Below are 15481 nucleotides of genomic sequence, written 5' to 3' on the forward strand. Positions count from 1 at the left end.
CTGAAAAGAGAGGAGGTAGGAGGAGGGAAGTAAGAAGTTCTAACATCTCAGGAATGAAGGTTATTTAAGGAAATGACTTTCGGCTCTAGATAAAGCAGTGAAAGCAGTCACTATTTAAAGATAAATAAGTTTAGAGTACTTTGCTAAATTTTTCCAAGAAACCAAGAATTATGCATTAATAATATGGGTTTTAATTTCCTAAATTTACCACTCCCTGAATCTTTTACATGGAAAGCTTTTAGTAAAAAAGTAAATGAAAGGAGCCCACCATTTTTAATCTAATTATAACAATAAAATGATCCTGTTTGTATAGCTGAAAAGATAAACTTCAAATTTTTTTAAAAAAAACCAAGAATTCCAAATTCAAACAAAGCCAGTAAGAATATCGAATGTAAATCTAAAAGTACAATATCATGCATAAAATAAAAACCATTTAAACATATTTTAATTTAAAAGTCAGGCTAGATTATTCAAATAACTACCACAGAGTTCAACCTATAATAGCCTAGCACACAGTGCTCTTGTCCTAATCTTAGCATCTTATTTATAATAATGTATTCTATATGATTTTAATTTAAAACAAAGAAAAAAACTTTACAATGTCAACTGTTTTCTCAAATCTCAGATTTTTAAAGAAACAAATTATTAAATGCAATTTTCTACGCCAAAAGCAGACAGACAAAATATATTCTGCAAATTAGAAAAATAATGTCAAAATGTTTCTCCATAAAATAAGCACATTTTTAGAGGCCCAGCACATTCACTCCAAGAACAGAATTAGTAAACAAAAGAGGATAAGATTCCTCCCCATCCATGCAGAGTGCATTTCCCACCTCTTTCTCCCTGTGATCCCCACCGTGTGAATTTTGATCCAATCTGAGTCCTAGCTAAGGATATACAACAGAAAAAAAACCTACTTGTCAGAGAAATCACAAAAAATCATCTTTTTCACGTCTAGACAGAACTTTATATACGAGTGGATCTGACATTTACATTTACTCAATTTACAGAAAACAATTCTTTATATCTACTGCACTCAATTGACACATTTTCCCCACGGCATGATGTAGTAGTTTTTACCTGTTCTGTAAAGTATTGGAATGTGGTCAGTAGACAGTTTATGTTCACTTCGTACACCAATCAACAGAGGGCTACCTCGTCTGTCAGTACGAAATTAAAACAGAATTAAACCATTTTTATAAATAATGCAGTAATGATGTAAAATTTAAATACGATGAGGGAACACTCTTCAAATAATGTTTAAATTCTCCCTCCAAGTTTGACTTCCGATATAACAAAAGAACGACATAAACATAATTTTAAAAAAATATTCCGTAACAGAGGTCAGCAAACTATGACCCACAGTCTAGGTTTGTCTATTTTTATTGGAACACAGCCATGCCTGCTCTTTTGCACATTTCCTATGGCTGCTTTCACATTACAACAGCAAAACGAAGTAGTTGCCACACAGGCAACATGGCCCAGAAAGCCTAATATATTTACTATCTGGCCTGTTACAGAAAAAGTTTGCAGACCCCTGTCCTACAAAAATGCGTTAAAAAGTTCTCTCCTTTTTTTTTTTAATTTTTTTAAACAATTTTTTTATTGAGTTATAGTCAGTTTACAATGTTGTGTTAAATTCAGTGTAGAGCACAATTTTTTAGTTATACACGAACACACACATATCCATTGTCACATTTTTTTTGCTGTGAACTACCACAAGATCTGGTATATATTTCCCTGTGCTATACAGTATAATCTTGTTTATCTATTCTGCATATGCCTGTCAGTATCTACAAATTTTGAAATGTTTTCTCCTTTTTAACGTTAAATGGAACACTTCTTTCGATATATGAACAATATATGAGTGTCTAGCACCTTCTCTCTAGTCATCCTGACTTCATTGTACAGACAGGTCTCTCTCCCAAGTCTTAGGGCTCCGCATTGTCCTAAAAAGCACTTCAGAATTAGGCTTAACTATCCTGGCAAAAGTCGTGATGGCATACAATTATCTCAGACTCTGTGTAGAATATACAGTTCCAAAAAATATGGATAAAGTTAATGCTTTGGATTTGAAATTACAGAATATTCAATAACCAAATTCACAAAGTAACAATGGTTTCCCACTACAGACAAAAGGCCAATTATAAATGCCAAAATGTATTCGCTTTGTTAAGGAATTCTGTTAAGCGGAAGAATGGTAAAACAACAAACAAGAAGGAACATATGAAAATAAACAGTTGGCTTCCCATATGCATGGGCCCCATATCTGCAGATTCAACCAACTGTGGATTGAAAATATTTGGGGAAAAAAAAATCCAGAAAGCTCCAAAAGCAAAACTTGTATTTGCTGCATACTGGCAACTATTTACATAACATTTGCACTGTATTTACATAACACATTGTATTAGGTATTGTAAGTAATCTAGAGATGACAAAGTGTTCAGGAGGATGTGTATAGGTTCTATGCAAATACTACACCATTTTATATAGGGGACCGGAGCATACACGGATTTTGGTATTCATGGGGGTTTGTGGAATCAATCCCCCATGGATACCAAGGGATGACTATAAACTCAAACAAATATCTCTAAAAATGGGCAGAGCCTTTAAAATGAAGGGCCATTTATAGTGTACAGAGAATAAGCTTACAATTCAAAAGTTTCAAAACACATAAAATTATTAGTCATTATTAAATTTATATATACCTTGTGCCAACTGCTTGGCCAGGAAAATGAACACTTTTAAATACAAGGGCAAAAGCACCTTCCTACGGAGGGAAAAAAATGCATTAGCAATATATATACCATAATCAATTATCAAGTGTAAATGCCTAAAATATACTGACTTCAGTATAGAAATTTTTTGTTCATATAAATGCTCTTTTGCACTAGTTTATAAATGAGTCTAAATTTTAGGTAGACACTTACTCTTGGGTCTTGATGAATCCAAGACCCACTTTTTATACAAGCCCATTCTTGAAATAGGCTCAACAGATAAAAGCTCCAAAACACACCATTTGGACAGCCAGTTTTGTGCATGCTACCAGCATTTCTCAGTAGGTACCTCATCTCTCCCACACTACACGTCAGAAAGGGAAGGACAGAGTTAGAAATGATCCCAGTCTTCATACCTAAAACCCATCCTCTGGCCTAGTAACTTTACACCACTGTTAACTTCCATTCTTTCTGACCTTGATACTGGAGATAAAAGTATACACAATCACAATTATTAACATGCACACCATGCCACCCCCTCAACCCAAACTCCTCAAGGACAGGGCCTAAGGAAATCAAGAATGAATAAAGGAGAAACACAAGGTAGGAGAGGGAAGGAACAGAACAAACTGGGTTATACAATGAGTAGAAACAGGAAAAGGCTTGGAAGGCACACTACTCTGCCTTGGGGAAAAAGAAGGAGCAGGCCATTATCTTCTCCACCTTCCTGACTCCTCCTTTAGCTGTAGGCATCATAAGATTTGAGGGGAGAGGGGAGGTGAGGGTTGGACCCTCAGAGAGGTAAGGGGCTGTTAAATGGGAAAGTTAGAGTTATGAGCGGGGTCGGGGGGTGGAAGTCACTCTGTATTTGGGCCTTTGTGTATCTTTGATATCTTTAATCTTTAATTAGGGCAGCTGGGATGAGATCAAAAGAATATCACTTTTCTCCCGGGCTGGGAAATAATCTTCTGTAGAGGTACAGGGCCAAGGAACAGTCCCCATAAGGAAAACTGAATTGACTGTACTGGCTCAGAGACAGGCAGACATCATCCCAGAACAAAGAGTGTGCCTTTCGCTGAAGGTACCCTTTGCTAAGTTACTGAGACGAACACTAGAGTGAGCAAGAAGGGAGAAAGAGATAAATCCTCGACAATGTGTACTATGTATATGTTAACGTGTGGTGTGTATGAGTTTTTGTGTGTATACCCACAATTTTTGGACAAACTCTTGGATTTTGGATTATTTTTAATACCCATAACACAAAACTATAGTGAAAGCAGTAAAACCATTAAAACAACAGTCTCCCAAAATTATTCAAGTTGAGTAGTTACATATATGGGAAATAAAAGCAAAAATTACTTAAGAAATTTGCATAGTTTCTTCATATCAAAGTCAGTAAGAGTTTACTGGGATTAATGTTGGCAATGATTATCTTTAGAAGTGTGGTTTAATACCAGTTGTTGGATGACCCTCTCCACCAAGGTAGTAAAGCTGGTGTCCTGACTCTCCCGATTGTCGTACATGTACTTCACAAGCTTGGCAATTGTCTCTGTGTCCGTTTCAGATTCAAAGTCATAGCCTTTGCTTTCCTATAATTAGAAAGGAAAAACATTTTGACACATTTAAGGAAATATTCATAATATCCAAATCTTTTCTACGGAATTTTTTCCTCTAAAGTCTCATTAACTAATTTTCAATCATTTCTTGATCACCATACCCCAGTTACCCACTGTTTGAAATTAAGGTCACCATCTAATTATGGTGAATCCAAAACAGTGAGGTACCGGGGGTGAGTACAGCTCAGCGGTAGAGCACGTGCTTAGCATGCAAGAGGTCCTGGGTTCAATCCCTAGTACCTTCATCAAAAAAAAAAAGATAAACCTAACTACCTCTCCCCTATCCCCCAGAAAAAAAGCTTAATAAATATATAAATAAAAATAGTAAGGTATTCTCTGTGACCAAATATATACATATAACTATATAAATCTATATATGCCGTGTATGACTTAAATACATTTTTAAAAAATTAAAATATAATGAAATATTTACCATTCACAAAGTACTAACTCCATAATGAATATAATGATTCTTTCTTTAATGATGATATTTCACTGTCCAATACAATGGCCGTTAGCTTTACGTGGCTGTTTAAATTTAAAATGATTAAAGTGAAATAAAATTTCAAATTTAGTTCCTCACTCATCCTAGCTCAACAGCCACATGTGAACAGCGGCGACCCTACTGGGACAGCACACACAGAAGGCTTCTGTCGCTGCGGGAGGTTGAACTGGATAGGTGTGAGAAGGCACCCGTGAAGGTCACCATCATTACCATTATTATACAGTACACAGCTATTTAGGTTACAAAGCCTTCATTTAATCTGTCTTGAGTTTTCTTACATACCCTAGGATCTTTTAAAAATGACAAACAAGGTCTCTCACAATTCAAAAGACACCCCCCTCAAATTCCAATGTTATTTGAGCTTTCCGGTCATTTATAATAAAGCCAAGTAATTATTTCCTTTTCATACAAGAAACAAAAATGTTCCACTGTCAACAAAGAAAACTCCAGAAAAGCACCATACCCTTGGAACTGTCTTAGGGATTACCTGATCGTATCTAGACAGGATTTACTGCACATCCCAACAAACAGCCTCACTGCTCTAGTTAGAAGTATTCTCAAAGACTAGTGGTCTTTTCAGGTCACTTTACTTACCAAAAACTTTTTCAAGTCTTTGTAGTTGGTGATGATTCCATTGTGAATAACAATAAATTCTAAAAGAGATAAAAGAATTGATGACCAAAAATCATAGGTTTAATAAACATTATAAATAGCCATCACTGTTACTAGATTTTTCGCAAGTCAAAAAATTGCTACATGCTATATACATCTAGGTGTAATCAAGTATTATCCACTTTTCATCATCAGACTATCCTCAGGTAGACCAGCAGCATAATCTACACGTAGAAGCACACAGTGCTAAGAGGTGGGAAGAGTGGGGAGATACAATAAACTGGAATTAGAGACATCAACTTCAGTCGTGGCTAAAGTACTAGCCCAATGTTACCAAGTGCAAGAAACATGGTTCCTGAGCCCATTTCCTCATTTGCAAAATGAGAGGGTTGAACTAAATAACTATTATTCCAGCTTCTTTGTCATTCATTGTTATGCATAAGACATTCCTACCTTTAAAGAGAAAGGCTTTCAACCAAAACCAATTATCTAATCTACACTAAATGAGTTTAAAACTAAAGTTAAAGAACTTCGTAAGAAAACCCAGCTTTTAAGTTCTATAGTTTATCTATCCAAGGTCCAGAAAATTCCTAGAATATCAGATAAATGAATGTTAAAATAGCATTCCAAGATCAAATATATGTGATAGTGGAGTAATTTTCATCTTTTTTGACAAATAACTTTCAAAAATACAAGAATGTACAATCAAGAGCTGACAATATTATTTGTAGCTACTGACATGAATGTAAAGTAAAGACTACTAATGTGGATTTATTATTTGAAGTTCACGTATGGCGGTAGGGGTATAGCTTAGTTGGTAGAGTGCATGCTGAGCATGCACAATGTACTTGGTCCAATTCCCAGTATCTCCATTTAAAAAAGAAAAGAAATTAAAAGAGAAACAAAGTTCATTTAAGTCAGGAAGGAAATCACCACTTAATTCAATTTTACATGAAATTATCAAAATGTTTTTAACATATTAAAGATCTGACATTCTGGTCTGACATTAAATGAGCTTGAACTGAATGCACTACAAACCAAATGATAAAATAAACATTTCACTAGATTTCTAAGAAAGAAAAGGTACCACGAAAGATACCACAAAAATAGATCCTAAAAAAATATTTCTATGTTAAAATACAGAGGATCATAAATGGCTAATGTAAAGTCAAATTTTCTAAATATAATCTAGATAAAATTTTCCAGGAATCTTTTATAAAGACCTTGTCAATACTGAAAGTTTGAGTGGTTGTTAGCATTCTAATCCAGTTCAATAATTATGAAAAACCTAAACAGGTAGCTTCTGAATTACAAAATCTTACCTTAAAGGGATATATATACACACACACATATATGTATGTACACACACATATACATATGTATGTATTTGCTTATTTTTTTTAAATGGAAGAACAGACTCTACAAATTTTGTTTAACAGTTATACAAAAGAAGAGGTGGAATAAGGAAGAGGAAATAAGCTAGAAGCTAGGACTTATTTTCATATGCCTTTTTTATAGGAGTAACCTCAGAACTATGCAAACATTTTAAATAGTTTTAAAGAAAATTGTTTTTTAAAGAAAATCAATCCCTAAAGCTCAAAATATATTAACATAACACTGTCTCTAGCTATTACCACAGCCACATAAAGAAGAATTATCCCAAGTGACTCTAAAACACAATAATCTGATTATATATCCTTAAGAGATGTACCCTCAGGACAGAAAAAATTAACAAAAAACACTAAACATACTGTTACGGTAGTAGTGTTGGTATTATGGGTCCGTGGTATGCATATCATGCAACAGTCAAATAAGTACGTTGCTGGTGTGAAGAACTAAGTTAAGTGTGATTGACGGGAAATACACAGATCAATGAGGTTAACAGTAAAGCCTTACAGCCCCAGATATGAACTAGAAGTGTGAGTGTAAAATCATGCTGTTTTCTCTTGAAATGTATACGTGCACACATGCACACACCCACACAGGCTCTGCCCACTGAAAAGGCCCGCGCAATAAGCACTTCTAGGACCTGGTTTATAGTCTTTCAGTATCATTTCCACTAAAAGGAACCACTTAGGGCTACTCAGAGAAATGGCTGGCTCCAGGTCTAGGGCAGGCTTGATGAGCCTGGAACATCCTGCACTGCCAGAAAATAACAGACTACTGAGCCTACTGGGGTCACAACAGAAGGACTCAGGAGCCAACCTCAGGAAGCTCCCAATGACTAAAGATGCAAAAATTCGTGCATCAATATAGATACCTCAGTGTTTTGAAACAAATGAAAGATTTTAAATCCATGAATTGATAGTAATAAAAAGGAACCTCATTGTTCATCTTAGAGCATTAGAGCCACTTCATTTGGAAAATGGTAAAGGGGGGAAAAAAATTCAAACATTTATTCTGTCTTTCCTGTACAATCTGTACATCAGGGTAATCAAGCAGTTGATATGGAAAAGTTCTCTCTATAAGTATTTGAGATAATAAATGAAGAAGGAATGATAGTATTAGACTGTCGCCATTGTATAACCCCTAAAGAAATCATTATGCTTGGCTATGATCATCAATGACCTCTAACAATACAAAAAGAAAAATGCCCAAACATTATGCATGTAACTAAATATCATACCCATTTATAAAAAATGGAAGGGACAGAGAATCATGTTAAATGATGCCACAGGATACATGCCATTAGCAAGATCTAGACTGTAGGAAACTCTACAGGACAAATAACAGAGTACACTGCAAGGAAAAAGGAGAGAAAGGGAGAAGTCTCTTAGGAGACAAAGATACACCCATCAACTAAGTCCTTACCTTTTAGAGATATATGCTTACATATTTACAAACTAGATGCTGCTTCCAAAATAATCTGGGTCGGGGTATAAACAAACATAACTGACCATGTACTGATGTATGTTAAAGCTGAGGGCGATGGACACATCAGATTCTGCATACTCTCTTACTTCAGAATATGCTTGAAATTTTCCAGATTAAAATAATGAAAACACAGAGCTTTCATTCTTCTCCCATTATTGGCCCCCCAAAAAAAAAATTCCAAGGCACACGCAATCTGTCCATACCATTATTTTTATCAGAACGCTGAGGATGGCTATTGACAGGATTGGGCTCGCCATGTGTTGCCCAACGGGTATGAGCTATTCCAAGGTGCACATCAAATTCTATATCCAAATCCATATCTTGTTGCTCTGAAGAAGAGAAAATGAAAAATTCCAATATTAAATCATGCTGCAGAGATAATGCTATAAGCTGTATTTAAATATAATTATTACAGTGCTGCTCACCTAGAATATACAATGATTGAAACTGAAGATCAGGCATATTCAAAATAGTAGTTAAAAGACTTAGAGGAGTTAATGCAGCTGAAATATTTAGGGCAAATGGTTCCAGTAACAACCAAAAAAAGGTATACAAAGAGATAAAGCAAATGTGACAAAATGCTAACATCTGGTAAAACCAGATGGAGTATATGGGTGATTAATGTACTACTCTTTCAACTTTTCTGGAGGCTTGAAAATCTTTAACTTATGGACAAAAAGAGTTAGTGTGATTTTTAAAAATCTACATTTAATTCTTTCCTTTAAAAAAATACGTATCACTTTAATTAGATATGTAAGAATAAATTTATTTTCTCAGTGCCATAACACCTTACAACTGCAATTTCTTTGGTCCCCAGTGAATGTAAACATATTTCACAATATAAACTGCAATTATGGAGAGCTTCCAAAATCAAAGAACAGTCCTTGAGAACAAAGCAACACCATGAAATCATGAAGATATAGGCAGATTCTCCTTTGTCTTGAAAAGCAGATATTCTAATTCCTTTTCCTTATAAGTTCTCTCTTCTTGCTTCTTCAGGGGGTGGGGGGGAAGTTCTAGTATTTACTAGTAATGCCCCCTTCTAACTTTCCAATATAAAATTCATTTGGCTAAGAAACCAGATAACAAAGTTTATCAGAATTAGGACTAAATTAAGAACAAACTGCTCAGAAGTCTGAATGGGAAAGTCCATGCATTTTATTAGTACACAGTCTTGGTGGGATTTATACTAGCCAATCAGAGGTCTTTCTAAAATATAAATCTGATCAGGAAACAATGCTTAAAAGCCTTGAACTGACTTCCAATTGGTTAAAATGTGGTTTGCATCCCTAGCTACCCAAATGAATCATCCTAAACCAGGTCACGAGGATTTATAAAAAGATTCTAAAATTCTAACATACAACCAGAGAACCATTTTCTCACAAGGCCTTTTCATGTTTTACGAGGCCCTTCACCATCTGGCCCACCTATCTTTCCATCCTCATCTCCCAACCCTCTCCAATTACTCCTCGAAGCTCTCAACACACAGCTAACAACAAATAACAACTAGCAAAGCTACAAAGAACAACAGCTAACATTTACTGAGAGCTTACTTCGTGCTAGTTACTAAAGACTTGTCACCACTCTAACCCTGTCGCTGGGGCCTAAGCCTCCATCAGCTCTAAACTGGCCTACTTCAACTGAATCCTAACTGGCCTCCCTGCGCCCAGTCTTCCTTCTACATAATCTAATCTTTGCACAACAACCAAAGCGATTCTTTCAAAACAGAAGTTAGATCCTGTCACTCCCCTATGCAAATTTCCTAATAGCTTCCCACAACACACACAGTAAAATCCACCATTCTTAAGACCTACACAACCAAGCCCCCAGCCACCACTCTAGCCTCATCTCCTGCCACTCTCCCCTCACTCACTAAGCTCCAGCCCCACTGACTTTCAGCTGCAAGCAGGCCCAGCCCACACAGAATCTATGCACTTGGTGTTCCCTTTGCCTAGAATTCACTCTTTCAGACAGTCCATGACCTCTGCTCAAATGTCACCTCTACCACCTTTTTCTTCATAGCACTAATCCCTACCTGACACTGCATATTTGTTTGCTGTCTGGCCCACTCACCAGACAGTAAACTCCATCTGGGCAGGGAGTTTGTTTTATCTTGTTCTCTGTCCTCAGGGCCTAGAACAATGGCTGAAATATAAGGGGCACTCAATAAATATTCATTCTGCTACTGAATAGTTAGGTACAATTGTCTCCATTTTATAGATAAAGAAACTGAGGCTCAAAGAGGTCACAGAACCTGCCCTAGGCCACAGCTAACAGGAAGCAGAGATAGGATCTGAACTCAAGTCTGGTTGACTCCAAAGCACTCTAAAAGCACAATGGTATACTCTGCTGTACTATTACAACATTTATGACATGTCAACCTGGCTTCTACCAGAATTTAAGTTCTACAGTAGCCTGTCTTACGATCTTTGAATCCTACACATTAAGCTATGTAGGGCAGATACTAAATCTTTTTGATGGCTCGCTCAATCAATGGATAAAATCTTCAATATATTCTTTCCTGGCTTAGCTGTGTTCTGAATAACAAACGCGATCTGATAAATGACTTCAGAAAAGTAAGGATTACTGTTTATCACTATTTAACAGCTCAATGCAAGCAATGAAAACATATGACTAGTTTTCTGGGCTAATTATAATTAAAAGCAGTATGTCCCCCCACATGCTGGCAAGCAACACGGGAGAAAGTAACAAGAGTCTCTAAATTGAATCCATTCTAAATTCATGGTAATTACCATAACTATATCCCTGTTGCCAAAGGAACACTATCTATTGTCTAATAAGAAAAAAAAATCATTGTTATTACAATAAGCATATTCCCCACAAGAAATATTTCACGTTTTATAAATTAATCACGACTCCAATCCTGACTCTCCCCATTCACTGTTACTCCATTCTAAAGCGCCTCGTTGAACATTGAACACAGATAACTCCACACTGTTCTCTCTTTCCTCCACTCACTCCAAGCTGCCAAGCAACACTGAAGAAAAGTCCCAAAATTCTGTAAATTGAGTCCATTTCAGATTCATGGTAATTAAGAAACCTATTTCGCTGTTGTCACTGAAAGAACATGTACCCATGCTCCTTATTCATTAAGGGCATAGCTCTCATCTCCTCGGCTCAAGACATCTTCTACACTATCCTTAAGCCTCAATCCCACCTATATAGGCCCTCAGTCTCCACCTTACTCAGGCTTCCTCCTCACCTCGTAACTGTTTTAATTAGTTTTTCTCTCACGTTAATTCCTATAAAGGCTCACTCCCTACCTGTGCCTTGACCTTTCTGAGCAGCGCCTCAGCAACTTCCTTTCTTGCACCTTCTATCTTCCCCCCCACTCCCTTCACTCCCAAGGCTTCTTGCCCTCTGTGTACCTTTTCTCAGATGTCATCCTTCTTTTTTTTTTTTAATAGTTCAAGCATATTTAAATTTGCTGGTTATAATGAAATGCTGAAATGCCTACACCTTGAGATAATAAATGTTAACATATAACCATTCGTGTTTTATACCTTTAAGAAATAAAATGTAAAAAAAAAAAATCTTTAATTGTTGTCATTCCCTAGAGCAGCAGCCCTCTTTTGTCCTTCCTCTGCCCCCAAACTTCACTGCCTTTACTGCTGACACCATCTAATGACAGTACCTGCTCCTCTGAGTTTCAATTTCCTCATCTGCAAAATGAGGATGGAAATTTTACCTTCTTCATGGGTTATGAGGACTATAGAGAGGGCACTTAGCACCGTGTCTCCCATTTAGACACTGCCAGACTGCTCTTCAAGTGATTCATCAGTTACAAATTCACCAGGAATGTCTGCAAGTACCCACTTCCCCCCTGCTTCCTGACGACGTTCCCGTAGGAGGAGGTATGTTTCAATATGCTGTCATGCAAAGGTGATTCTGGTCACAATCTGCTTTCTCTCCTTCCACACCCATCTACCAACAATGTAGATTAAAAGGACTATCTCCTATTCCATCAAACTTGCTTTCCCTACTCTTATCTTTACTCAAGCTATTCTACTCAGAAGGTTCCCCTCTTCTCACCTTCACTGCCCAAATATAAGCAGCTGCCATTCCTTCCATATCCCAAGTCTCCCCAGATTGTGGCAACCAGCTCTCCTCTGATCTTAAAGCAATGTTCGTTCTTTCCTGTAGAACCTACTATAATCAGCCTGGTAAACAGGATGCGACAGACACAGCAGACCGACTATTTATAACCGCAGTTTCTCAAGTGTAGTTATTTGGGTGCCTGCTTTATTCCAAGCTAATCTTACCCACAACAGATGCAAAATAAGTACTGATTTAATTTGTTAAACAAGCACAGCTGACCCCTGAACAACACAGGGGCTTCGGGGCCCTGACCCACCACGCAGCAAAAAAGCCACATATAACTTAGAATTGGCCCTCCATACCCAAGGTTCTACCCTCTCAGACTCAACCAGCCACGGACAGTGTAGTACTGTAGTGTATACTCTTGAAAAAAAATCCACATAGACCTGCACAGTTCAAACCCATGTTGTTCAAGTGTCAACTGTACCACAAAACTAAACATTTGGCTATGTGAAAGCAAAAAATGACTGAATCCATCATTCTCCCTCTACGACCTGTACTCCTTCACAATGATTATGATGGCATCCATCTGACCAGGTATATAAAAAACCTAGTTTCCTGGTGTTTATGGGGGATTTTTTTTAATGTTTTTTCAATCAATCTACTTCAAAGTTTTTGTCTTGTTTTTCAAGTTTCCTGTGAAAAGATAAAATGGATAAGCATAATGTAATGAACTAAATACTGTAAAGTACAGACTCTTTAATGGAACGTGTATCTCTGGCAACTACTTTATGCCAGGGAAGTAAGAAAATCATGAGGGGAACATATGCTAGTTCCCTGACTCTATCAGACCTACTGAAAGGTGCAACATCCAGACCGACTAACACCCAAACTAGTTTAGCCCAAAGTGAAGACGGCTACCAAATGAAGATACGTGAATAAAGGCACCACTGATAATACCTTTTGTTTTGTGACAGGCCCTTCCTCAGGAATGATGGCTACTTCATTTTAGGATGCTGAGCTCGCTCAGAACACAACATACATAATTCATTTCCTTTCCTAGTTACTATCAGTTTTCAAATCAAGGTACATTGAAACCAGTACAGACAGAATGAAAACTACTTTTCTTCCCTCCCTTCAACTTGAAGAATCACTAGTCTTAAAATGGCTCCCAAAATACGGGAGGAAGAGTAATTTGGTAGGGAAGGGAAGAGGAAGAAAAGAGGAGGGGGGACAAAAATCAAACTAAGTACATTACTGTGAACTTCTTCATCCAGTGCCTTAACTTTTCCTTTCTTCTTAATGAGCTGGATTTTGCAGGCATTTGCTTCCCAGTCTTTGTCATTACCTCCGTCAACTCCCACACCTGTATCATCAAGAGGCAGAAAAGCAAGATTTAGAAACTGGCTATTACTCAGATTATCATTGTTAAGGCAAAGCTTCTAAGTCAAAAATATATTTTTTCATCTAATTAATTCATTTATTTAACAATTCAACGTTTACTGAAAACCTGTTATAAAGAACCGTGACAACTTCTAGTCTATTGAGCAGACAGACAAGGAAAAAATAATTACAATACAGTGTGGTTTTAGATGACAGTAAAAGAACTACAGGTTGCAAATGCAGAACAGTGGAGAAACACAGATGACAGGCCTCCACCTCAGAAGCAGGATAAAGAGGAAATGTCAGGGAACCCCTCTCTCCAGAGTCTACTAACGTCCCCAAGGAATTTGTACAAAGTTACCCCAAGGTAATGGAATAGTGCTGAATAGTTTCAATTAGGGCAGTTATATGGCAAAAAAAGTTTAGAAACCTCTCTTTGTAAAGACTGGAGGAGAAAAACTGGAAATGACACCAGCTGTCTGAAGTTATAGCTACAGCAAAGCAAAAATGAAGAGGGCTTAAACAACACAAAGGTCATGAAGAGACAGGTGATGCTGAGAAGCAGAACTGCCTGCCTGTGGCGTGCGAAGGCAGGAGACGCCTGGGACACCTCCCAGGCTCAAAGGACTTGTTGAATGATTGTTGATAAAACAAACACAGAAAGAATACAGAGTGAAAGTCAGGTGAGAGCTGAAGTGTATTCAGCTCAATTATGAACATGCAAAGTTTATATCGTGGTTTATCCAGGCAGAAATTTCGAGGAGGCAGTTGGAAATACAGGTCTGCAGTACAGGAAACACATCTGGATTGTAAGCTGCCAACATACACGAGGCTGATGAAGTCAGAGCTCACCCGCAAAGATACAAAAGAAGAAAAGTAGGTCCAGGAAAGTATTTTGAAGAATATCAGTATAAGCAATATGTGGAAGAAAAGGAGCCCCCAAACCAGACAGAAAAGAAATAACCAGCGTGGTAGGAAGATGTACTGTCAGAGAAGCTAAGGAGAGACTTTAAGAACAAAGGAGATGAGGAGCTGACTTTCCATTGCTGAGGAAAGCCATGGAAAACAAATGCCCATTACATCCAGCAATGTTGAGTGTACAGAAAAAAGTTAACATAGCAAGCCCAAGGCCGCTATCCTTAGAAAGGCCTCCTTGCAAAGGTGACCTCTGGCTGGCACCTGTGAACCTAGATTTCAGGAGGGCTCCCACCACCCTAACTGATTAAGAATGGCTTACTGCACCTAAGCTGTTGGTGCAAACAAGGTAGCTTATGGTGAACATCTGCTTCCCTTCTAGGAGCCTAGGATTTTTGGTACATGTTAGGCAGAAGGCATCTATGGGACCAGCCCCCAATGACAATCTTGGGCACTGAGGTCTACTAATGACCTTTACCGGTACACAACATTTCACACGGTACCCAACTTGCTAAGGTAATTGGGAACATCCTGTGTGACTCCACGGGGAGAGAATTCTGAAGTGTATGCCTGGTTTCCTCCAGACTTCACCCCATGCAACTTTCCCCTTTGCTGATTTTGCTGTGTTTGGTGGTGTTGCAACAAATCATAGCCATGAGTACAACTATATGCTGAATCCTCCTAGGGAATCACTGAAACTGGGGGTGGTTTTGGTGAGCCCTGATATAATTAAGGGAAGGAGCTAGAATAGAACATAAAGTTGACAAAAAGTTATTTTTATTTATTTAAGATAGAAGAAT

General features: G+C 37.5%; 1 protein-coding gene across 3 annotated transcripts in view; it reads right to left on the bottom strand.

Moving 5' to 3' along the window:
* GFPT1 (glutamine--fructose-6-phosphate transaminase 1) overlaps positions 1-15481 on the bottom strand; it is a 51779-nt gene that overhangs the window by 25649 nt on the left and 10649 nt on the right. Inside the window, exons 3-9 of one of the 3 annotated variants that reach the window (XM_032497721.1) lie at positions 13642-13749; positions 8528-8653; positions 5433-5491; positions 4172-4306; positions 2709-2770; positions 1081-1160; positions 834-887 (exon numbers count right to left, since the gene is read on the bottom strand). In XM_032497721.1, the coding sequence (XP_032353612.1) occupies positions 834-887; positions 1081-1160; positions 2709-2770; positions 4172-4306; positions 5433-5491; positions 8528-8653; positions 13642-13749 (624 nt within the window). Of the gene's footprint in view, positions 1-833; positions 888-1080; positions 1161-2708; positions 2771-4171; positions 4307-5432; positions 5492-8527; positions 8654-13636; positions 13750-15481 lie in introns of those variants that run through there. The other 2 variants (XM_032497719.1, XM_032497720.1) reach the window with 2 other exon arrangements.

Source organism: Camelus ferus, chromosome 15 (genome assembly GCF_009834535.1).
Source record: "Camelus ferus isolate YT-003-E chromosome 15, BCGSAC_Cfer_1.0, whole genome shotgun sequence".
Lineage (NCBI taxonomy): Eukaryota > Metazoa > Chordata > Mammalia > Artiodactyla > Camelidae > Camelus > Camelus ferus.